The 26,356-nt window shown below is 39.7% G+C and overlaps 1 protein-coding gene across 1 annotated transcript in view; it reads left to right on the plus strand.

Annotated features, from left to right (window-relative positions):
- CARMIL1 (capping protein regulator and myosin 1 linker 1) overlaps nt 1-26,356 on the plus strand; it is a 221,984-nt gene that overhangs the window by 135,186 nt on the left and 60,442 nt on the right. Inside the window, exons 15-27 of the mRNA XM_061593631.1 lie at nt 309-386; nt 472-548; nt 1,525-1,629; nt 3,058-3,127; nt 6,719-6,800; nt 7,813-7,912; nt 8,013-8,067; nt 13,888-14,060; nt 14,607-14,675; nt 16,744-16,837; nt 19,403-19,501; nt 21,123-21,251; nt 21,435-21,566. Of these exons, the coding sequence (XP_061449615.1) occupies nt 309-386; nt 472-548; nt 1,525-1,629; nt 3,058-3,127; nt 6,719-6,800; nt 7,813-7,912; nt 8,013-8,067; nt 13,888-14,060; nt 14,607-14,675; nt 16,744-16,837; nt 19,403-19,501; nt 21,123-21,251; nt 21,435-21,566 (1,263 nt within the window). The remainder of the gene's footprint in view (nt 1-308; nt 387-471; nt 549-1,524; nt 1,630-3,057; nt 3,128-6,718; nt 6,801-7,812; nt 7,913-8,012; nt 8,068-13,887; nt 14,061-14,606; nt 14,676-16,743; nt 16,838-19,402; nt 19,502-21,122; nt 21,252-21,434; nt 21,567-26,356) is intronic.

The following is a 26,356-nucleotide window of genomic DNA, read 5'->3' on the forward strand; positions in this document are numbered from 1 at the left end:
ACTTGTATTCTAATCTACCTTTGAATTAATAATAATAATTGTTCCTTGAAACTAGGTAGTTAATTGATTATTTAAAACTGAGGCATGCATGTGTTGTGTCAAGGATACAGTTTGATCTTATATAGGCAGTATTTTTTTTCTTAGTGCTTATGAGGAATTTGGTGCATAAGGGACAGAATGTTGTAGTATCATAAATGTGAAATACTAATATTTGTCAGAGCAGCAGTTACCTTCAGGATAAAATAATTAATATGGATACCACAAGAAAACAAAACATTTTTATTTCTCTTTCTGTTTCTCCCTTATAGTTCCTGTATAACTTTTTGGCTCAGCCAAATGCTATTGTCCATCTGGATTTATCAAATACAGAGTGTGCATTAGACATGGTAATTTTATTTCATTTACCAAAGAGAATTCCAGCTTTTCTATTTCAGATTGGTTTATATTACTATCTTCTTCTTTATGATATAGATGTGTGGAGCACTTCTTCATGGCTGCCTTCAGCATCTTGCCATCCTCAACTTATCCAGAACAGTTTTTTCTCACAGGTCAGCACTCAAAATATCATTATTTTGTGAATTAGGTGCTGTATCATTAATCTTGCTGTCCACCACCACCCCTGTGGTGCCTCCAACAAGAAAACAATACCTTGGAACTAAACTGAACATCAGTGAAACAACATGTATGTTAGTGTTTTTTTAAAAAACTCACTTGATCAGTTTGGTTTGGCTGAGTTGAATACATGCTGCATTCAAAATGATTATCTAAATTAGAAAATATTTGGTGCAGACCTAGTGTTTATTTTATTATTTATTATTTGATTTATATCCCGCCCTTCCTCCCAGCAGGAACCCAGGGCAGCAAACAAAAGCACAAAAACACTTTAAAACATCATAAAAACAGTGTTTATTTAATTTAAGTTACTACTCTGTTTCATTTCTGTTCTCCATTGATGCAGTTTTGTCATAGAAGTACAAATCAACCGAACTTTGGAGTATTCTGTGAAAAACAGGCATTACCAATACCGTGGAGGTTTTAGGTTTACATGCAAGAGGAACTTGAATGGTCACTGTACTGTTGTCGAGAGCACTAACTTTCTATTTAAAGGAAACTGAAAGATGCCTATGGGAAGGATTTGCAGAAACTTTCTGATTCAGAGGACTTTTAAATGTTCAGATGTTTGAGGCTGATGAATTAATGCCATTATTGTATTATTCATTCATTCATTAAATTGATATACATCCCTTCCTCCCAAAGGGAGCTCAGAGCAGCAAACATATAACGCATTAAAAACATCTTTAAAACAAAACATCTTAAAAACATCTTAAAAAACAATGCCAGTACAGATGCAGATTGGGATCAGGTATCTACTTAAAAGAAGAAGGTATTCCAATCTCTTTGGATTACAGATTCACTTAAGTATAATTATTGTGAGACATATATGGAAACAGCATAAACTAGATTCTATCAGCATGCCTTGGAGAGGTTGGGATGTTCACTTCTATCGTGTCTGTTGTTTTATAGAAAGTGCAAGGAAGTCCCCCCATCATTCAAACAATTTTTCAGTAGTTCACTTGCTTTGATGCAAATCAACCTTTCAGGGACTAAACTCCCTCCCGAGCCTCTAAAGTAAGTATGCTATGAATTTTGTCATATTTTAAGTTGCATATTTTTTAACTGCATTGTGAGACTGTTTTACATAACTTTATTAGTGGGTAGGAAAGTAGATCAGAGAGTGTGTTGATTTCCTGTGAAGAAAACAGACTAATATTTTGTTCTGCAGATAACTTTCTTCTGCAGATAAACATAAAGGAAAATAAAGAGGCAAGACAGATTGGGTGAACAGGGCCACAGTTTTTATTTATTTAACCCAAAGCATGTATGCATAGTGGAACCAGGGTACAGGTCCTAACTAATAACCAAACTATGGGAGAGCCAACCCTCCCAAAGGATAGGGGTAGCCTTTCCTCTGCTGCTTACCTTAAGCCCTATCTTTCAGATGAATAGGGAGGCCTTTCTGCAGGAACTGCTCCTGGGCCCCACAACTCAAGACATCTGTTACAAACTGGCTCCAAAGGTGCTCCCTAACTGTGCCGCCCTTAATGCCTACACCATTCACCTTTAAAAGTGCCTGCTTACCAAACCTTAAGTACCTCATAACTTCTTGCATCTACCTGCCAATGTGGCCAGTTAACCTATTTAATGACTACCCTACTGCTAAGTACACCCACCACCACATCAGTACAGAATAGGTCAAAAACCTGTAAGTAAGGCCAGTCAGCTGATGACCAATTTTTTTTTACTCATCCCCCAAACAATGACCAGCAATGCCTATACTCTGTGAAGCATGGAAGGGTGGGTAGCCCACAGTAGGAAGAGGCTGAAGGTGGGGCAGGATCAGCTTAAGTAGCCCCTTATATCAGTTTCATCCTGTCAACATTGTGTGTGTCCACACACTGAAGCCACTTCATTTCCAGAATGGTTGCAAAATCTGCTCACTGCCTCAGCCACTTCAGTCACAATGGCCACAGGAATGTGTTTGATGTCCTGCAGTGTTGTGTGTTTTTATTTATGAGTTCTATTTTATGAATTGTAAAATTATCCAGTTCTTTCATTTAGTTTAATTTGCTTGTTTTTTATATTTTAATATTTCTGTAATAAATGCTTCCACTTTGTGTTTAACCTGAAAGCTGTTGGAACGTACTGACTTAGCTTAGATAATTCAGGACACTGTAGATTTGTGTGCTCCCTCCTCCACTTCCTGGTTTTTACTAACCATAGTTTGTCTTGATATCTGAACTGGCAAACTGTGTCTAGTACCCACCATTTGCAGGCCACGAAGTAGAGGTCAGATTTAGTGTGCAAGCCTGTGGAGACTCCCCTATCTCCAAACCATGGCTTGGTGTTGCTTAATTGACCCAGCATAGTCTAAATAGGATGTAGCATTTTTAAGAGTTACATTGCCCATGTCTTTTAAGAATTGCAATGAATATGGAATGGCTCTTGTGACTTAATCTCCATGCTGGAGTTCCATAATAATTCTAAATCATTTTTCAGAGCACTCTTATTGGGTCTCGCTTGTAACCAAAATTTGAAGGAGGTGTTTTTAGATCTGAGTAGCTGTGAGGTAGGATCTATTTACAAAATACCTTTTATAATGTCATAATTGTATTGTTCCCTTAAATACATGATATCCATATATTTTGTATGGTCCATGCTAAAGAAGTGATTAATCAATTTGAAAACGTGTTGTATATATACTAAATGTGCCTGTCTCTGTGTGCATGTGTGTCAGTGTGGGCAGAACAAAAAATTGTTTGAGTCACCTTTGTTCTATTTTGTTTGTTATGTTCATAATAGTAGACTGTTGAAGCTGTTGAAAACTTGTGAGTTTCTTTTTTACCAGCATCACAATTAGGTTTTAGCTGGCCAATTTAAATATGCCAGTGCCAATCCAGTTTCCTGTAAACCAGTAGCCAAAGCACCTCTCATGGTTTACCTGCCACCTCTAATCTTGAGAGGAAATATCAAGCAGAAAGCTGGATGTTTCCAGCTTTGCCTGCCCTTATTGGCAGCTGAGACCTCTTTGTCTACATGACAGAGCCAGGGCTTTGTTATGCTTAGAAAAGCAAATGTTTCCTTTCCTTACCACCCCATTCTTATCCCGTGACAAAACTTCTGACTTACTAACCGTGATCCAAAGCTTCATTACTATGTATTACTGATTTTATTATAGAAAGTACTTTTATTTTAGTTGCTCAGTACTGATGTATCTCCCTTCTCTTCCTCCTGCTTCCATTAGCTTGGTCACTGTGTAAGTATACATCATGCCTCACTTGCAGCATCTTTACTATTAACCTAAAAGCAGCTCACTTCCTGCCTATCCACTACATGTATTCCTTCTGTCATTCATCTTTTTAATTGCTGATACTTGGTCACAGAAGAGGGTTGGTTATTTCATAGCAGAATGTTACATATTTTCAAAGAATGGTAAGGGTCTGGTTAGATATTACTTTGGAGCAACCTTCGCCAACCTGGTGCCCTCTAGATACTTTGGGCTCACATCAGTCCCAGCCAGCACATTCTGGCTGATTGAAACAAGTTTAAAAACATTTGTGATTGCTTTGTGATCACTAGATACTACAGCAGTTTTGAAGTGGGCATTGTGAAGAATAGCTAACTTTGGTTAAGCTAAAATAATTCAACCAGGGAGAATTCTGGGAGCCTTGCGGATCCCTGGGATGCCTTACTGAGGGAGATCTGTGCCTCAGTGCCAGACAGGCAATTTGCAAAAGTCAAGAAGATGCAACTGAACCTTATCTCTTATCTGCTTCCTGAGATCAAAAGTCAGGAAGAGGAGGTGTTGTAGATCAGGACCCCTGGGTGGGGCTGTCTAGCCCCCTTATTTTCAAAGAAGCTGATCACGGCAGGGATGGAATATGGCTAATTGCCCCCCCTCCCTGTTGACCGGTAAACTCCAAAAAAATGAAGGATGTTCCTTCAGTTGTTCCCTATTTCCATCTATCTCAACTCTCCTGAAGTTTACAGGGAAAAGCCGTTGGGAACCAGGCCATTCTACTGTGAGTATAGAATCCTAGGTTAGCAAGCTGTTTGTTATGTTTTTCTGTCTGTATTGAATCTCTCACCTTTGTTATGCCAATGTATCTCTCTTAGCCTGGCTGAGGGTGACTAGTTTTGAGGAAACAAATGCTACTCTCTTTCTGTATATACTTTTCCTTTTCTTTTAAATAAACGTCCATTTTATAATTGGTGTGTATTGCTTGAAGCTGATGATTCCTAAATTCAGTCCTTGATTGCTAGATGCTACTGACTACTGTTGATTAGTGGGGGTTAATGCACTAGAACAGAGAGAGTAACAATAGATTTGTTCTAGGAAACTCTGTTGGTGTTCTGGGGTCCCCTTTCTCAGAGTAGGAAGCTGGAACGGGGTGATGGCAGTTACTACCGTAAACTTAATCCTGAAAGGAGGGAGAGTTTGCCTGGGAAGCAGAGACCCAAGGGAGTTGGGACTGTTCTCAGAAGCAAAGAACCCCCCTTGGAGTGCTGAGGCCAAGGGACCCAGGGGGGCAATCTTTGACAGGCATGGACCCGATACTAAATCAGGGAAAATTGGGAAGCTGTTTTGAACTTCATAAAAGGACAGTAAGATAATGCATATAGTTTGTATTACTGTTTTCATAGTCATTGTCATCATTATCATTTTTATAGCATATACTTTGTAATGAGATATTATTACAACTCTGTTGATTCTCCTTGATCTCTCTGCGGCTTTTGATACCATCGACCATGGTATCCTTCTGGAGAGGCTTGTGGAGTTGGGTGTTGGAGGTACTGCTTTGCAGTGGTTCCGCTCCTACTTGACGGGTCATCTCCAGAAGGTAGTGCTTGGGGAACATTGCTCGATGCCGTGGGTCCTCCAATATGGAGTCCCACAGGGGTCAGTTCTGTCCCCCATGCTTTTTAACATCTACATGAAGCCGCTTGGTGCGGTCATCAGGAGTTTTGGAGTGCATTGTCACCAGTATGCTGATGACATGCAGCTCTACTTCTCCTTTTCATCCTCTTCAGGTGAGGCTGTCAATGTGCTGAACCGTTGCCTGGCTGCGATAATGGACTGGATGAGAGCTAATAAACTGAGGCTCAATCCAGACAAGACTGAGATGCTGTTGGTGGGTGGTTTCTCTGATCAGATGGTGGATATTCATCCTGTTCTCAATGGGGTTACACTCCCCCTGAAAGAGCGGGTTCGTAGTCTGGGAATACTCTTAGATCCTTCTCTGTCACTCGAGGCTCAAGTAGCCTCGGTGGCACGGAATACGTTCTACCAGCTTCGGTTGGTGGCCCAGCTACGTCCCTATCTGGACAGAGAAGATCTCCTCAGTTGTTCATGCTCTGGTAACCTCTCGATTGGACTACTGCAATGTGCTCTACGTAGGGCTGCCTTTGAAGACGGTTCGGAAGCTACAGCTGGTGCAAAATGCGGCGGCCAGACTAATAATGAGGACCAGGCGGTCTGAACACATGTTCTGGCCCGCTTGCACTGGCTACCCATATGCTTCCGGGCCAGATTCAAAGTGTTGATTTTAACCTATAAAGCCTTATACAGCGCGGGACCACAATACCTCTTGGAACGTCTCTCCCGATATGAACCTGCTTGTACACTACGCTCAACATCGAAGGCCCTCCTCCGAGTTCCGACTCATGGAGAAGCTCGGAGGATGGTAACAAGAACTAGGGCCTTCTCAGTGGTGGCCCCCGAACTGTGGAATAGTCTTCCCGAAGAGGTGTGCTTGGCGCCGACATTGCTATCTTTTCGGCGCCAAGTTAAAACCTTCCTATTTTATCAGGCATTTTAGCTTTTTGTAAATATGTTTTAACTGGTTTTAGATTATGGATTTGCATTTATATTTTTTGTATTGTTCCATGTGATTTTATTGTATTCATTATATTTGTTGTCCACCGCCCAGAGAGCTATGCTAGTGGGGCGGTATAAAAATTCAATAAATAATAAAATAATAATAATATTATTCCTGTTTGATAAGATATTAAACAGTGCAGTAATAGCTACATTTAGAAAAATGTACTCCAGCTTTATTCATACTGCAGTTCCCATTATTTGCAAAGTCTCTGCTGCTAGTTTCCACAGTCTCAGCACTCTTAAGTGAGAACATATCTAATGCTTTTTCCCCCCTTCTAGCTGAGATCAGGAGGTGCGCAAGTTTTAGAAGGATGCATAGCAGAAATACATAATATTGCCAGCCTTGATATTTCAGACAATGGTAAGAAAGCATATTGGGAGGGTCCAAATAACAAGTCTGCACAGAGAATGAAGGAACGTGGGTGATTTACAGTGTGATCCTGTGCATCTTTACTTGCGAGGAAATTACATACTGATGGGACTTGCTTCCAAGAAGATTCTTAGGCTGCAACCTTAAAAATAATGATTTGGACAAAACATCCAATTGAAATCAATCTGACATGCTGAGTAAACTTACTTAGCATTGCTTTCATTATATAATATGCTACTAAAAAAATTGTAGGATTAGGATAATTGAGTATGCAATTAAAACAACTTTATTTTCCACAAAACCCACAAAAGCCTAATGCTAAAATAAACTTCTGTCATATATTCTCTTCCAGGCTAGGCCCAGAACAAAACACTAATTGCATCATTTTATTCACATGCTATTATGCAATCTTCTTTGGCAACAATTCTTAAACTAGTTCAAAACAGGGCTAGGTTGGATCCATTGGCTGGAGAATTGTAGCTTCTTGATGCCAAAACAAATTGGTATTCAAAGCAATTAAGATGAGCCAAGCAATATGTTGTGGTTATAACTTTCAGTGGAATGAGAGAGGTTTCCTTTGCTTAAACACAGAGTTGTCCCAAACTCAGCCACTATGCTGAGAGACTATAACTTATTGTGCATGCAATAAAAGCTCAGTGATTGCTTTCCTAGAAATTGGAGAAAAGCATCTTCAGGAAGTTGGCAATTTGGAGTAGAGAAGCTACAAGTGAGTAAGGTGTGCTTAACCCTTTCTCAACTCATTGCCTTCCCTTTTCAAATTGTCCCCCAAACCTGCTTTTCAATAGGAAATGTATGGTTCTGCCCTGAAAAAATAAGGCATTGATCTTTTTTTTATCGTAGTATGTGTAGTGGTTAATTAATGAAATTGGTGTGTTGGTGTAAAAGTAGTCACCTAACTCTAGCATAGCTGATTGAAACTCCTGTGACAAAATGTATCATGGGGATCCTTTTTCAATTGTACATTTAATCTGATTCCTTACAGGCCTAGAATCTGATCTTTCAACCCTTATAGTCTGGCTTAGTAAAAACCGATCAATAAGACACTTGGCATTAGGCAAAAATTTTAACAACATGAAATCCAAGTAAGATTTTTATTTATTCAGTTTTTTGAAAAACAAGGGCTAGGGTGGATCAATAAAACCTGCTGGTTTAACTTTTTGTCTTGCTTGTTGCCTCGTTCAGAAATCTGGCCCCTGTACTTGATAATTTAGTACAAATGATTCAGGATGAAGATTCAGTGAGTATCGTTATCTTACTACTTTAATATTGTCTTAAACATCATAATCTCTCATCTGCAGTTATTGGTCAACAGTATATATCAAAGTATTACTCAATGTTACTTGAAAGTATTGAAAATTTTAAAGATTCTAAGTAGAGACTGATTAATTTTTATGCTACACCTGTGCTTTATAGATATTCAAATATGCCTTTTCCTTTCTTTTTAACCACAATTTTCCTCATTTGTTTGTTCCAAATCCAATTTTCAATCGTTTGTGTTTGTTGTCATGAGGTGATATGAATGTGTGTTGGGGGAAAACCTTTCTGTTTATATCCTCGCATGCTGAGAGCTGATATTAGACTTTCATATGAGGATATATTTACACAAAATTTTCACAACTCAAACGTTTGTATGGGTGTTTATTTATTTTTATTAAATTTATATCCCGCCCTTCCTCCAAAAAGGAGCCCAGGGCATCATTAAAATTACCTTTGAGTCTATGCAGGATGTAACCATTCCCTCTAACAATGAACTCGGGTGAGTGCCAAGAGAAATGGAGCCCAAATGGGTGTACTGAGAAACAGGATAAATTTTCCATGTACTCAGGGGCAACCCCAAGGTTTGCAAAAGTACAAAAATATTTTTTTAGGGGGAAAAACCTTAAGGATGCAAGAAAAATACCCAGAACAAAACAGCTCAATAAGAACTGATCATGTTCAATTATAATGGAATGTTGAGTATCTCCTAGAAAAGGAAAAGGGGGAGAGGGCTGGGGTCTCCTGCCTAGAAGGAATGGCTGACTGGAAACCTGAACAGAAAGGAGGATATACTGCAACATTCTATTGCTTGGTCTCATTTATGAGTCCTAATACAGAACCATGGGATCAATGATATTTAAACAAGACATTAATTAATTTAAGAAACATTCTGCTAAACAGCAAAACTGTATTGTGTTGATCTCCAAATTCCTTGGAGCTGAAAACAAACACCAGATTTGATAATGAGCAGGTAAACTTCCTAGTTAAGAGCAAAAAAAGGATAACATGTCTAGTTCTTTTTTAAAAAAAAGATATCTAGTTACATAGGCTGTGATCTATGGATTCCCCTCACACATCTGCTGAACAGATGGTGAGCACTGTTGTCTGGGACAATGCCAGCCACCTTCTGGCGGGAAAGCAAAGCCTGGATTATCATTCTTTCCTTTCTCCTACTGCAGTTACCAGCACCACCAAACAGTTCCAGGTAATGCATAGCACCTGGCTGTGTGCATGGACATGTGGGTTCTACCTCAGGCTAAATGAGACCATGTGACCCCCCCCACACACACACACACACCTCCCCTTTTGCGGCTGAAACTCCAAACACAAAAATCTTCCTGGGACTCTGCTACCAGCAGGATCATATGTATTTTGTTTAGGGCTGACTGAGCACAGGTGACCCTCTGTGTCCCCTATCCCTGGTGGCTGAAACTTCACAAGAAGCTGTTGCTGGGAAGTGTAGGGTTAGCCAAAAAAAAAAAAATCAAATAACATCAGACTTTGGGGCAACCCTTTGGAAGATTGAGAGTTTGGCTGGCCTTTTTAAGGGGCCTTATTTTATGTTTGCTGCAGGCTGCTTTGACATTTTATCATTATTGTATGCCATCCCTAGCAAGGTATATGTATTAACTGATGCAAGGCTGTTTTAGGAATAGGAGTTGAGTGACAGCAGCAGGAAAGGACAGTTCATCTAGTTTTGCTTCTTGAAAGTTTTATCCATGCTGTCCCCTAACTTTCTCTTGCCATTAGTCGGGCGGTATATAAATTTAATAAATAAATAAATAAATAAATAATCTGAGAATCTGAAGAGAATGTTCCGGACATATAAAAGCTTTTAATCTGTTAAGTGTTTATTGGTAATAACCTCTTTGGTAACAATGATAGTACAGTAGGGCCCCGCTTTTCGGCGTTCTGCTAATATGGCGGCTTTCAATTAGAGTAAGGCCCCACTCATACGGCACTTGTTCTGCTTTTACGGCGTTTTTCGGGCGTCGTGCGCCATTCTATTGAATGAGTTACGCTTTTTGGCGGGTTTCGCTTTTCGGTGGGGGTCTGGAACATAACCCACCGTATGAGTGGGGCCCTACTGTATGTCGGTATTAATTATTTATGCACATATAAATATGAGGACCTGTGTATTTAACCTTTGATGGTTATCTTACCTTTTGTCCAGCTGCCTCTTGAATGTCACCAACCACCTGTCAGGCATGCTTTAAGCTTGGACTCAGTGGTCATATTAGGCCCCTTCCAACTCTAAAATTCTGTGGTTCTATAAAGTCTTTTGCAGAACCCCTGGCAACTGTCTTACTATTAGAGATTTTAATTTTTCAGGATCAAAAATTTCATTCTGCCTCTGTTATATTGACTTTTAGTTGAGTTTTTTGTTTCATCATTTTGTTTGGATACAAATTTTAATTTCAATTTATATTGCATAAGGTATCAACTTGGGTATCACACCTGGAAAGTAACACCCTTTACTTCAGAACTACTTCAGAAATCAGTCTCAGATTTCATGCAACCACTTGACCAGAATAAACATTTTGAAGCTGACAGATTTCTCCCAGTTCTCACATGAGAAATTGGTTTTTATAGTGTATTGCTCTAAACCAGAAGCTGAATTTGTAGGTTATTCATGCGTTCCAGGGGATTTTAAAGACCTGGCTAATAGGGCCAATGATATCCTCTTTGTAGAGGAGAGACTTAACTTGAAGCTGATTTTTTTTAAAAAAAAGATGTTAATAAATCCTTGGAACATACTAATCAAGAAATGCTAGTACATGTCTCTCTTTGAGGGGTAATTGATCTCCAAACCCTAATATGATAGTTCAGGGTCCTATTGTCTTTTGCTCTCAGAACTCAGAGCAATAATTGTTCTCCAAATTCTCATTATAATTCATGTAATGTACGAAAAGATGGCTCATCTCAGGCCAATATTAATAAAAGCATAAATTCTTTGCCTTTGCTTTTATTAGGGAACCAATGTCTCTTGACTTGGCAACTGATAGACATGGTGTTTGGAGAAATATCCCAAATAAAATGACCCCTAAACAGCTTTGAGCCATTTTTAACAATTTGTTGTACACTAATGCAGATTGCTTTTTCTTTTATCACTGCCTCTCCTTCAAATTTTCCTCAGGGAAATGATGATGATGAGGGCAATTGTAACCTGTTTAACTCTTAATGGAGCTACATTCTCAATTTTAGAGAAGTAAGCCAAATTTTGGAATCCAAGTCAGAAAGACCTTTCAGAAAATGGACTAAACAAATCATAATTATGAGATTTCACAACCAAAAATAAGAGACAAATCCTAAGTTTGCAATACTTTGTCTAATAGGTATTCATTGGAACAGGGAAGAAAAAAGGATCCCTCAAGTATCAGAAAGGCATAGAGATGATCCTGAGCAACAAAAGGGGAACAATGTCCACACTTGGACAATTGGAAAAGGAGGGGACAGTTATCTTCCCCAATAGTTAAACAGACTCGACCTCTAATTTTCCTGGTATTGCATGGTGGGAAGTGTTGAAATGAGTTCCCTAAGAATAAAATAACTCTAATTTTGGAATTATAGTACTTGATGGTACTTGGCACAGCACCTGGCTGCATGTGCAGGAAGTCAGTTCAGGGTATAATCATGATAAAGCAGATATGCAATTTTCACACATTACTCTGTATAGTGGTGTACATGCTGTCATATGGAGAAGCATGTAAGAAAGTTGTCATATAAAAGTGCTCTTTAAAGTCTTGATTTGATGGATTGGTATAATGTTTGTATTTTAGGTTGGACTAAGGTGTTGGGGAGCAAGCAATGTTGGATCCATTCCTTCTAAAATCTGATTTTTCATCCAATTATCGCATTAAGCCTTGGGTTTTTTTATTACACAGTTGTGTGTGATACCCATGGCCATTCAGTGTTGTTGGGTTTAAAAAGCCAAATAATATGACAAACATTATACCAAATAAGGTGCTCATTTGGAAGATGAGGCATTCAAGTCCAATAAAATGTTTTGAACATCACCTCATACCTAGGCTGGGCAGATACATTGGGCTTCTACTGATCCATCCCATGGGGCCCAAGATTGAGACGCTGAGGCTTCCCTTTCAAGGGTGGCATAGATGGATAGCTCCTAACGCCTCCATGAGTCTAATTACCGCTGTGGTAATCCAACAATATCTGGTGAGCCACAGGTTTCTCATCCCTGGCCCACGATATGGTGCATATTATGAAGGAGACAAGCTTATCACTAGTTCATGTTCAATAATGATGCTGAACTCCTGTATTCTTCTCTGATTAATTTTTAAAATGTGCTCTGCTTTGTATATTGTAAACAAGTTCTGCTGAATGGATTATTTTAGAAGGATGAGCTGTACTGTTACAGGTTTGTGATGGAATCTTATTACAGAAGCATGAAGCATCTCAAATACACTTTTGCCACCATTCTCAAATTCCATACTAATGTGAAGCTAACACAGTGCTGAATAAAGGAAAGACACACTTGGAGATTAGGAGAATTAATATAATAATTTGATTGCTGTCATTTAAACTAAAATGATTGCATTTTTTTGTCAAGAACTGGCTTTTCAGTTATATGCCTTTCCGAACTAGTGGGTCACCAGATGTTGTTGGACTACAACTCCCATCAGCCTCAGCCAGCATTGCCAATGGTCAGGAAAGATGGGAATTGTGGTCCAACAACATCTGGTGGCCCACTAGTTGGGAAAGGCTGTCATAGTACATTGCCTTCCTAGTTTGCATAATGGCAAGCTCCAGTTTAGTGTCATTCCTCTGGGTTTTTAATCTTGTTTAAAAAATAGAAAAATAGAAAAAATAATCTTCATCAAGCTATTCTGAAGAACTCCTGCTACATTTTTTCGTGTGTTAACAGTGAGCTGCATATTCAACTGCAAAGCATATTTTGTATTTCTAGATGTATTCAAAAAACATAATGGTTTGAACACACATGAACTGAACATGGATCAAGCAAAAGACCCAATTAGTCCAGCATCCTCTTCTCACAGTGGCCAACTAGATGCCCACAGGAAGCCCACACGCAGGACTTGAATGAAACATCATTCTCCCCACCTGCAGTTCCCAGCAATTGATATACAGAGGCATAGTGCCCCTAACAGCGGTGATAGAACATAACCATCATGGCTAGCAGCCATTGATAGCCTTTTCATCCATGAATTTGCCTGCTCCTCTTTTACATTTATCCAAGTTGGTGGCCTTTAGTATATCGCATACAACAAGAGTGAAAACCTCTGTTTTCAGTTTTAATTAAGCCACAGTTTCCCATTACATGGAACTTGTAAAATTGATGTTCTAACTGTGGTGAGTTAACAAACCAGGACATCAAATCACAGCTTGATCCTCTTTGCTTTAACCAGGTTCGTACATTTTGTATGTGTGGAAAACTGAAGTTTAGGGTTTGTTAGGTTAAAACAACAAAATATGTTGTTTTAAGTTAAAGCTTTTAGCTCTGTTCCTCATGTGCACAAAAGATGAAAAAAAGGAAAGGGTTGCTCACGTATTCAAAATGTGCTATGGCTTGTTTGCAGTTATCTCAACAGAGCCTATGTCTTGCTGTAGCTACAGATAACATAGTGGTAGCATGTATGAGCATTGTTCTTCGCTGTTGTAAAATTCTACTTCTGTAACTGATCGCTTGGAACTTCCTGTGTCATAGTGTTCTCTGCAGAATTGTGCAGTCAGTTGATCTGATGAGGCTCTAAAGAGAACAGTTGGACTAGCATAAGAAGGGTAGGGTAGTGATATTGTCCATTATTTGTTTGCTCTGCAGCCCTTACAGTCGCTATCTCTAGCAGATTCCAAGCTGAAGACGGAGGTTACTATCATTATCAATGCTTTGGGCAGCAATACATCTCTTACAAAAGTGGATATTAGTGGAAATGGCATGGGAGACATGGGAGCAAAAATGCTAGCAAAGGCTCTTCAGATAAACACCAAACTCAGGTACTAGGAATCTATTTGTGTTTCTCAACATGACTCATCTTTAGCATTGCATGCAATAACCTCTGGTATATTCAGGAGTTTCTTGCATATTGTCTAATCTCCAGACTGAAAATACATTGCATTACTGCACTTTTCTGCCCAATGGAATGCTCTCCCCTCTGAGGTAAGATCAGCCCCCCTCTTCCCATTTGAGACAGCTGCTGAAGACCCCATCTTTTTATTCAGGCATTTGGCTAAATTTCTGACCCTGTGTTCTGACATCTTAAAGGATTTTATGGATTTTTTTAGTACGGTTTGTATTTTTACATTTCTGTTTGGTTTTTATGTTTATTGTGGATTTTTTACTTGCGTAATCTGCCTCGGGACCCGCAATCTGGGTGAGAGGCGAACAATAAAAATAAATTTATTATTATTGTTGTTGTTTCAAATATATAGCTCTACCCACTTTTAAATACTGAAAATGCACCGTTACTGATGTTTAATGTGTGTTTTTTTTTTAAAAAAAACTTTGTCAGTGCACCTGTGTAATTTTTATTTTTCCAACAGAACTGTTATATGGGACAAGAATAACATCTCTGCCCAGGGCTTCCAAGATATAGCAGTGGCACTAGAAAAGTAAGTTCTATCCAGTTGTCTGTTATAATTGCCACAAAGATGGACCCAAGTTTTGGATCCAAGGTGGTTAATGCTATGATATTGCTTTGCAAAAATAGACACCAAATCATTTTGATCTGTATGGCTGGAAGAATTCCAAATATTTGCATTCTTTCATCTGTACTGATTGAGGGAGATTGTATTATTAAAGCAGATGAGCGAAGAAGGAGCCACCCCAAATGCACCGCAGACAAAGAGAGGGGAGCCCTCGAAGTGCCGAGCCAGCAACCAGACGAAAATAAAAGTGGTAATTGTTTATTGCAGCCCGATGCGTTTTGAGTATCAAAAAACCCTTTGTCAAGGGCAATCTTGTACAAGTAACATGCTGCTATCTCACCGATGATATATCACCGATGAGATAGCAGCATGTTACTTGCACAAGATTGCCCTTGACAAAGGGTTTTTTGATACCCAAAATGCGTTGGGCTGCAATAAATAATTACTACTTTTATTTTCAGCTGGTTGCTGGCTTGGCACTTAGAGGGCTCCCCTCTCTTTGTCTGCAGTAATCTATTATTAAAACCTTTGTGGCTTAACCTACTAATTTTCAAATCAGTTGCCACTTGCAGTCCTAAGAGCCTTGTGCGATTAAAAAAAAAATAGTACAGTATCCAGCTGTTTAGCACGGGCACTTAATGCTTAAACAGTGGCATCTTGGTGAAGTTCTGGTTAGCAAAAAATTAGCAGATAGCACTGGGATCAATGGTGAATTTAGGGCTGGGGTGGAGGGGAGAAATCCCTTTACAGACTGACAACACACATTTTGTTAATGGGAAGAATCTAGAGCGTTCTGTTTATAGTATCTGCCTTCTCTTCTATCTGCCAAGATAAATGAAAAAGGGGTTCCTCGAAATAGTGAAATAATCTAACAGAAAGAAATATTGGTGCTAATACAACAGCTATGATTTTCTAAAGGTGACATCTTATTTACTGAGCATAAATGCTCAGGTCACCTTCTGCTTCCTTCAGTGTTCACAAAGCCAAAGGTAGTGTTGCAGCTCAGATGTGATCAGCACTGTTGTAAGCTTGGAAGATAGCTTTTTATGTCATCATCAGAGAAGAAAAGAAATATGGTTTTACACACCTTCGTAGAAAACAATCTCTTCTTTATGTTTCTTAACAGATCATGTAAGGTGGCTAATTCTTCTGTTCTCAGGATAGTTGTTTTTTGTATTATAAAATTAACATTATTTTAGTTGATTTATTTGTCCTGTAAAATCTCCCTTTATTGGCAACAAGAAAAGAAGACAAATATAACTATTTCATTTTTAACTACATAAAACAACTGATTGGGGAGTTTTTAAATCATTGCAGCTGATGTTATGTATTTGCAAGAGAAATCTGTATGCCATTATGAAGAACAACAAAGAGTATTGCATTCTGTCATCTTAATTACTTTGGTTCAATAGGGAGTAATTTATTGATAGTTGCACTGCAGGACTGAAAATGCAAAGTCCAGCATCAGGATAAGATAATTATGAAAAACTCAGTTGTGCATTATGATGATGGAAATTTTCAGGACAACGGCTGGACGTGGGAGGGGGAGTACTCTTTTTTTTTTTTTTTAAGTGTTATAATTCAAGAGACGAAAGCTGCAAACCTAGATTAGGATTACAGCAGTTAAAAATAAGTCAGTATATAGCACAGGAAGAGGCTGAGACTCCAACAGTTGCTGACATTTTGGTTGATAACATCATGTATTAATTAAACAAAAGGCTGTGTTTTGCAAGTTAATTCTGCATATACATAATAGATTTCTTTAAACTAGCTCAGCATATGCACTACTGAAACTGGTGTAACATAGTCATATGTTGTAAGTAGGTAGTTATCTCCCATTCCAAAATGTTCTAGTGGAAAACTCAAGCGTTTATACTTGCACTGAGGGTCTAGTTGCTACATTTGTTTCTGCTTTTGTATAACAAAATGTGGGCAAATCTGATTAAGGGACTCGGGAGTTTACAGAAATGTTAGAAATAATAATGCTTTTTGTGTGTGCATCTAATCTTATCACCTACATCTTTTTTAAAAGAAATTATACTTTAAGGTTCATGCCTATACCTGTGAATGATGCTTCTCAAGCACTTAAAACAAGCCCTGAAAAAACTGAAGAGGCACTTCAAAAGGTATTGCCTATAATTACCCACAGATTGAGATGGACAGGGAGAAACAAAGTAGCTAATAGTTTAAATGATTGTGATTTCATGGTTGGCTGAACAGAATTCTCATGGACTTGTGGGGTTATTTTTACCTTAGGGCAGTGGGTCAAACTTTTTTTGTTCGCGGCGCACTGTAAAACATATAAAAATTTTCTGGCACACTTCGTGTACAAAATTAAAAATATGTTAATATATTTTAAACTATGAATAAAAATAAACTATAGAAAACTATTACTTACCCTATACAAATGGGTTTCTTCTCATTTTTAAAATATACTTTCATAATATTTGAGGCACACCTAGCCACCTCTTAGGGCGCACCAGTGTGCCTGGGCGCACCGTTTAAGAATCACTGCCTTAGGGCATCTCCCTTTATGGTTGCAGGGGTTATAATAACCAAGAATCACAATAGCATGGAAATATGTTTCGCTCCAAATAATGTATGAAAAGTGAAAATAACAGAAGCAATAGCTTAATAGTAAAGAGTCATATACAGTGCTAATTAAACAGTGACAATTTTTATGTACGTAGCCCGGATAAAATGGATGCGTATGTTTGTATGCGTATCCCTAGGTACATAAGTATATGTGAGTGTGCAGCACGCCATTATTTTTAAAATGTGTAGAATGTTCTCCCCGTATCTGATGCAAAAGAGAAGTCACTCACAAAATAAATGATAATGGGCTAATAAAAGGATACTTTTTGAAATGTTAATTTTACATTAATTTAAAGTACCTTTAAACATAATGATCTTGATGATGATTAGCATTTTTATCCCACTTTATAAATTTATGGGTTCCTATTCTGTTTGCAATACTCAAAACAATTTATAATTACAAACAAAGCTGAAAATAATATTAATTATTACAATTCAGACAGATTAAAAACAGCAGAACATAAATCCTTTTCCAGCTAGGAACTGTTTTTTAAAAGCGTTACCTGTATTTTAATTGAAGTATTTACCTGTCTTCAGAACTCCAGTGATTAGGCAGGTGAGGGTGGGGAAGGCAGAGCTTCTTATGCAAAATATTCCAAAGGAAGACAGCACCACGGAGAATACTTAAGCAATAACTTGCATTTGTTATCTAATCCCCTAGATTGCAGAATTCCCAATTACACTGTGTAATGCAAAGAAACCTGTTGGAATATTCCATAGTATTTCCCTTGTCCTGCAGTTTAAAACACTGAATTTATATCCCTCCCTTCCTCCCAAATGGCAGCAAACATAAACAAAACAAAAAAACAAAAGCATACTAAAAAGAGTTAAACATTCTAAAGCACACATTATAATATTGTAAAACACAGTTAAAAACATTCTAAAGCACAACTTCAAAACATTCTTTCATCAGTGGTCTTCAGGTTGCCAGGAACAGTCCCCTTCAGCCATCAAATGCCCAGGTAAACAATAATGTTTTCAAATTCTGTTAACTGGGCCCAGTAGCTCACTGGCAACCAGTGCAGTGCTTTCAGGACTGGTGACACATGGTCCCATTGGGCTGCCTCCCTTACAAGCCTCTCAGCCATGTTCTCCACTAGCTGCAGCCTCCAGACTGTCTTCAAGGGCAACCCCACAAACAGTGCATTACAGCAGTTCAGACAGCAAGTCACCAGAGCACTGACAACTGAGACCAGGCTATCCCCATCCAGGAATGGCTGCAGTTGGTGAAACAGCCTCAGCTGGGCATAAGCACTCCTAGCCACAGAAGCCACTGTGACTGTAGTGACAAGTTGGAATCCAGGAGTACTTCCAGACTATGAACCTGTTCATTCAGTGGGAGCACAACCCCTCCCAGAACAAGTTGTACACCTCATTCCTGGACGTGGGAACCACCCACCCACGTCACTTCTATCTTATCAGGATTCACCTTCAGTTTGTTGGCCTCCTCCAGTCCATCACCCCTCCAGGCATCTGTCCAATACTTTCACAGCTATGTGTGGAGCTTTTTGTACATACACTATACCGTTTACTAATCTCTAGTGACTACAGATATAGCAAATACCTGAAAAATGTGCCTGTTGATTTTTGCTTAGAATGTGCTTTTAGATGTAACTGTTGGGATGTATGAATACTTCGATATCGGAACAACTGGTGACAACAAACATTTTTTACTTTAGCTTCCATGCCTCATATGGCAAACCTCTTTTCCTTTTACTCAGTTTGGTCCAACCTTGCCAAATTTAACTGCAAATAACAGAAGATGCTGGCATTTGATGAACCTTGGTCTATCCTTTCCCCTTTCTCTTTCTCTCTCTGTGGAAAATTGTAACTTTTGTTTTCTGGTAGGATTCTGTATTTCAATAGTATGTCAGAAGTGTTGCAACAAGTTGCGTTGATTTCAGTAAGACCTTCTCATAGTGTTTCTATAATAGGGTGCCAATCTCTGATGAAAAACTAAGGCACTGATTTTGTATCAGCTGTGTGAAGTTGCATTTCTTTCATTGTTCTTGTTACTTGATTTTTAAAAAATAATATGTGACTGTTTGTAACTGTTTGCACATAGATTCATAACATACTTTGGCCTGTGTTCTTAGATAGAAAACTATTTGCTTCGCAATCATGAGACCAGAAAATACCTACAGGAGCAAGCATACAGGCTGCAGCAGGGCATAGTTACTAGCACAACACAACAGGTGAATGCATTTTACTTTTTTTAAAAAAAAGCTAAGATAATTTTCAGTGGGTTAGATTTAAAATCATCCCTCCCTGAAATTCCATTCACAGAAGAGGCTCCCATGAATGGAAGTGGAGGGGAGATAATTTTCACCAATTTCCCAGTGAAACCTCCTGAACCACCTCCCATGCTATATTCTATGGAGCATATTTTCAGAAGTGCTTTAGAGGAGAGGCAGATTTGAAACCTAACAGTATGAGTTGAACTGACCATGAGTAAAATTTTCACAGAACTCTGGATCCAACATGTACATCCCGAACGTCAGATTCAGTCCCCCTCCCCCCCCCAAACCACCACTCTTAAGTCTCAAGTAAAATTGTTGTTATATATTGAATTGAATTCTGCCACTTGCTGGAACCTTACTGGCTTTCAAGTAATATGCTCTTCTTTATTGTGAATAAAAATAATATATTCATCTACAGAAATAAGATGACACAGAAATAATTTTGAGTCTTAAGCAGAGCTTGGAAAAGTTACTTTTTTGAACTACAACTCCCATCAGCCCCAGCTAGCATGGCCACTGGATTGGGTTGATGGGAGTTGTAGTTCAAAAAAGTAACTTTTCCAAGCTCTGGGGGGAGCTGTGGACCCTATCTTGTTTTCGAAGAACTCTCAACCCATCATGGTCCTAGAGTGTGCAGATGCACTCCTCTTCGCTTACCACAGATAAATGTGATACAGTCCAGTTCACATTACTTTTATTTGATTTTGGTCTCCTTAGCCAACATCATGGAAAGAATTTGGGGCGGGGGGGAATTCAATCTAGTGGCTAGGAAAATACTGCTTTAAAATAAGCATGGTGTTTGCAGGTGGAGAAAGAACAAAAATGCCTACTTGCAGCTCATAATAGTACATTCTGTTTTAATTTTATTCATTTTAAACAGGAACCCTTGTATACTAGGTGGTAAAAAGGTAGTAATATTGCAGTTTTACAGCACGATCATGTCCTAACCATATCTACTCAGTAGTAAGTACTATTGAATTCAGTGAGATTTATTGCCGAGTAAGTGGGAATATGATTGGAATCTTCCTCTATTTTTAACTTTTGTAAACCGCTTTGGTGATTGTATACTGAAGGAAGATAGGTGTAAACAGTCTTCACAGTAACAATTACATGGTGTTCATGTGGACTGCTAAACCCAAGAAAACATTAGAAACCCAAGGAAAACTTCATTGCTCTGTTCATCTTACAATATGTATTTCCCATTAGAAGTGGCCTGAATGCCGCCCTCCAGCCTCACAGTCTGGCCTTTGGGTTCTCCCAGGGCTGCACCACTCACTAGCTCTGCGACACACCTCTTTGCCTATTTTTGCCTGTTTAGGATATGCCCATGAATTCTGATGATTTATCTTGCTTACCTGGATAGAGAATAGTGTGAATGTATATAGAAACAAGCCTGCTGTACAAAGGTGAAATTTACATACCTTGCTCTGCCCACTTTTGCCACTGGCCCCATGCACTACTGGCATTAGGCCTGGAAGGTTGCCCAGAAAGGAATGTGGCCCTTGGACTGAAAATGTTTCACAACTTTTCTGATGATTCCTAAAATTCTCTTGCGTCCCACTCTATTTCTGTGTAGATGATTGACAGAATATGTGTCAAAGTGCAAGATCATATCAACTCTTTAAGAAACTGTGGCATTGACACTATACAAGAAGATCTGAAATCAGCAGAAAGACTTATGAAAGATGCTAAGAACTCCAAAACAGTAAGTGGTGCCAAGCACTTTCGGTCACTGTTGTACTAACTCCACTAGAATAGGTAGTATTGCTATTAAAACTTTAATGTAAATTAAGTTTTCAAAATAATATGTTTTCTTTATATTTACCTGCTTAACATGTGTTTGCAGCTATTGATTAATTGTGTTAATTAATTGCAATATTTTACATAGTTACTGCCAAATCTGTATCATCTTGGTGGAACTTCATGGGCAGGAGCAAATGGCTCCTTATCCAATCCAATCCAGGAGACGCTAGAATCAATGGCTGGGGAGGTTACCAGAGTCGTCGATGATCAACTCAAGGTATTAATTGCTGAAGAAGTAGAAAAAGAAAAGAGGGAAGTGGACTGGAGAGAAAGACAACCATCATAGTTTTCCTTTACTGTTTTTTCTAAACCTCAGTCTGTGATTGATATTAACTGAGACTTGTAAGAAACCGAATTACAGCATTGTGTTTCGACTTCAGATTTTGGTGTCCTGAGTGGACCCATCTTCTTGACATTCTCACCACTGCTCATTTTCTTTTCCCCTCCCCCTGGGCCCAGTTTACACCACTGCATGGAAGGAAATATCTGGGCAAGCTGAGACTGCTTGCTTTTGTCACTGCTTATACTACTGGAGAGGGCAGGTAGATAGCAGCAGCACAGATGATGAACAAGGCTAAGGGGCTTTTCTAAGTTTGGGGCTTAGCAGGTGCTCAACAGTGCTGTCCCTGACATGGCTGATAATTGAAAATGAGACAGATAATGCATCACTCTGTAAATATTTCACTGCCTAAAAAAGCATCCAACAAGGATGCATTCCAGGCTATGGTCTGAAGGCACATGAGGCCAGCACCCTGCTGAAGCTAAGCAGGGTCAGGTGTGGTCAGTGCCTGGGTGGGAGACTGCTTGGGAACCATATGTAAGCCTCCTTGGGTTTCTGTCATGAAAAGAAAGAATGTAATAAATAAATAAGTATTAATACTTGGTGTAATATTAAGTTAGGGAGAATGTACCATGCCATATTAAAGGGAATAATCCCGCCCAGCAGGGCCAGTTGTTACAATCAGCCCTTGGAAGTATTGTTAGAAGATAAGCGTATAGTGCAGCTCAGTATCCTAAGAATAAATAGGAGATTTTTCATGGTCTGGTTAAATAAAAGTAAATAGCAGATTCGCCATTAAGATTCCAAAAAAATCCTTGTTCATCTTTTTTTATTTCTTTCTAGTTGCTAGGTTATTTAGGCCACTGTTCATCAACCTTCAGTCTCCAGACATTGTTGCACTATATCTCCCATCATCCCCAGACAGCATGGTCAATGGTCAGGGATGATGGGGGTTGCAGACCATCAACATGTGGGAACCCAAGGTTGAAGAACAGTAGGCTATGTGTAGTAGGGCTGATCTTCTAAGGGCAATTGGAGAGCTAGAAAAGCAGTGTCTATTCCATTGTGTGTGTGGGAGGGAATCAATGCCTGAATTCAGTGGAAGTTTGTCATCATTGGGGTTATCTACGGGAAAGCATAATCATCATGTATACAATGTTAGAATTTCCCCAACAGTGCATTCTGCTTCCAGCTGCTTGCTGTGTTACTATGTTTGTGAACTTAGCAGCAGCTCTGAAGCTACAGATTGAACTTCTGCTCATGTGAGACAGAAAAGAAAATGCTTTTGTCAGTGGGAAGGTAATGAAGAACTAGAGAAGTACCACATTACTATTTTTTTTTCTAAATGAGAGAAGTTAATGAGGAAGAAAATTTTACAATTTAGAGTACTGAGTTCCTTTCCCACTGTTTTAATGAAGATTTTGCAAGTTTTGTTCAAATCCTTGGAGTACCTAAGTATCTGAAGGAACAAAGTTAAATCTCTTTGCAAGATCCAGAATGAAGGGCTTCCAGGAATGCAGCCCAATCCTATGTATTAGCACTTGCAAATCCCATTATATGGTTACCAGTTGAACAGGCCAGGATAACCACAGTATGAAGTTGCCTTAATATCCTGGCTTGCTCCAAAGCTGGTATCCATAGTTTCCCATTTTGTCCAAACCAGGGATTGCTAATTGGAAGTTTCCTGGTTTGATTGCTCGCATCATAAAGGAAAGAGCAAAGAGAATGTGTACACTGATAAAAGGCTTTTTGTTCATCATCTGAACATGGCCATAGAGTTGGAAAGGCTTTCTAATCTAGTCTTCTCCCACCAAGCCGGACCATCTATAACTTGTTAAAGCCCTATCCAGTGCAGCACCAAAGAGAAGACTCTTAAGAGCAAGCCTTTCATCCTAGCCAAGTATGTGAGAGAATAACAAAAACTACAGCAGCAAAATTGAACCTGGCAATGTTGGGGAAAGTGTAACATATGAACTCCTAGTAGGTCTGCCAGGGAGTGTTAAGTTCAGCTTTCTTCTGACTTCACAACTGAAATAACAGTTTCACTTATGCAAACCAGTTGAATCAGATTGGCTTAGCTTAGCTGTTAGTTCTGCCACTCCCTCTTACTTCAGGTGGACTACCTGACCCTTTTTAAAGTGCCACATCATTTATTTATTCATTTATTCATTCATTCATTTATTCATTCATTTGTTTGTTTGTTTGTTTATTTATTTATTTATTTATTTATTTATTTATGAGATTTGTTAGACGCCTATCTGGCAGAGGTTAATCTGCCACTCTGGGCGACTTACAACCAAACACAAGTACAATCCATATAGACAGTCAGAATACTAAAATCCTAAAAATTAGAAATGAAATTAAAACTCAGACATTCAACCCCCAAAATCTGCAACCTGCCAGAATTTAAACCCCCCAAGAACTACATTCTGCCAGCCTGACCACTTCCCACACCTGAGTAAAGAGCCAGGTCTTTAAGGTCCGCCGAAAGCATAGCAGAGAGGGGTCCTGACAGAGATCAGTTGGCAACAAATTCCAGAGCATAGGAGCCACGATAGAAAAGGCCCTGGACCTTGTCCTCACCAGTCTCGCTTCTTTTGCTGAAGATATAAGAAGTGAGCCATTCAAGGACGATCTAGTAAGCCGACGCCCCTGGTGCGAGTGAAGGTGACTTTTTAAATAGAGCGGGCCAGCCTCATGAAGAGCCTTGTAAGTTAGAGCCAGGGTCTTAAATTTGGCCCGCACAGCCACTGGTAGCCAGTGCAATTCCTTAAGGCCTGGGGTGATATGGTCACGGCGGCGGCTGCCCTTAATCAGGCGGGCCGCCGCATTCTGCACTAGCTGCAGCTTACGAACCGTAGTCCAGGGAAGACCAACATATAAGGCATTACAATAATCCAGCTGGGATAAGACCAGCGCATGCACTACTTTGGGAAGCAAGTGGCTCGGGAGGTAAGGGTGTATCCTTCAGATGAGATGTAGTTGATAAACAGCCGCCCGACTGACGGCTGCTACCTGCGCCTCCATAGATAGCTGGGAGTCAAGAATGACCCCCAAAATCTGGACTTGATCTCTTAGGGGCAATTGTACCCCATTGAGCATCAAATCAGTAATCCCCAATTTCTCTTTATCACCCACCAACAGAACCTCAGTTTTATCTGGGTTCAGTCTGAGCTTACTCCTGCTCATCCAGTCCCTCACCGACTCCAGACAGACAGCATTTCTATCACCACTGGTGGCGAAGATTTAAATGAGAGGAAAATGTGGGTATCATCTGCATATTGATGGAATTGCAGCCCATATCTCCTGATGACATCTCCCAGCGGCCTGATATAAACATTGAATAACATCAGGGAGAGGATAGAGCCCTGTGGCACCCCACACGTGAGAGGCCAGGGCTCTGAAACCTCATCCCTCAGTACCACTCTCTGGCATCTCCCAGAGAGGAAGGAGTGAAACCACCGTAGAACGGTGCCTCCAATACACAACCTCTCTAGGCGATCCAACAAAATATCGTGGTCAACTGTATCAAAGGCCGCCGAGAGATCCAGGAGAACAAGGAGGGTATATTCCCCTCTGTCCAGTGCCCTTCTCATATCGTCCACCAGGGCTACTAATGCTGTTTCTGTCCCATGTCTGGATCTATTCATTTGTTGTATTATTAGAAAAAAACCAGTCATGTTTCCTTCTTGGAAATGCAAAACTGCTTTTGGGATTGAAGCAGTAGTGTAGTAGCAAAGTAATGTAGTGGCAAATTTATGATAGACAGAGCCATGCCCACTTACAGCCGCACCTGTTCCAAGATTATACAACCTATCCACAGAGCAGTGTTATTCTGGTTCTTTTTTACTTTAACTGCCAGAGCTTTCCTCAAAGCTTCCTGGGAACAATCATTCTGTGATACCAAAAGGAAATTTCTCAGTACCTCACCAAACTAGTCCCCAGAATTTTGGGGGGAAAGCTATAGCAGTTAAAGTGAAATAGAACCAGAATAACACTCCTGGGTTAGGCTTCTTCCCCCCCCTCTTCCCCCCTCTGTGTGTGTGTGTGTGTGAGAGAGAGAGAGAGAGAGAGAGAGAAAGACTTCTAACCATGGTTCAAACTCCCCCCCTACCAGAAGATGACCCACCCTCTTCTTTGAGGGGGGTTTCTGAGGTGTTTCTTTCTCACTTGGACAGGATTGGGGTGGAAGGAAGTTGCTACCTATCCACCATGTTTCTGCAAACCTCCCCACCCAATTCCAGGGATTACATTTAACCTGCAGTGAAAACAGAAGGTGAGGGCTAAGAAAAGGGGACTTGGTTGGAGTGGCGGTTGCAGTATTTGGGCCCAGGTGACATTTCCGGCAATCCCCAAGAAAGTTTCACACAGAGGAGCACTCCAGAGAGGAAGGGGTTTGAGCTGGACACACACAGAGAGAAATGTCTATCCCTGCCTCCACCAGGGAGGAAGAAGAGTGACTTACCTGACATATGGGCAAGCAGAGCTACTGTGTTTTTGCCCTATTTTCCACCAGCTGACTCACTCCAAACTCAAAAGGTTTTTAAGTTCTTTCCTTTACACTGGAGACATAGGGACCTGTCAGGGACTCAGCCCCCCGCCCCAAAGTAAGGGGACAATGACCTGGTGGACCTAGGGGCAACTGCACTACTGGATCGTAGGGGGAAATTCTTAATCATATCATGGTCTAGTCAGTCAATCAGTACCATACATAGCCAATTTCATTT

The sequence above is a fragment of the Rhineura floridana genome, chromosome 1 (genome assembly GCF_030035675.1).
Source record: "Rhineura floridana isolate rRhiFlo1 chromosome 1, rRhiFlo1.hap2, whole genome shotgun sequence".
Classification (NCBI taxonomy): domain Eukaryota; kingdom Metazoa; phylum Chordata; class Lepidosauria; order Squamata; family Rhineuridae; genus Rhineura; species Rhineura floridana.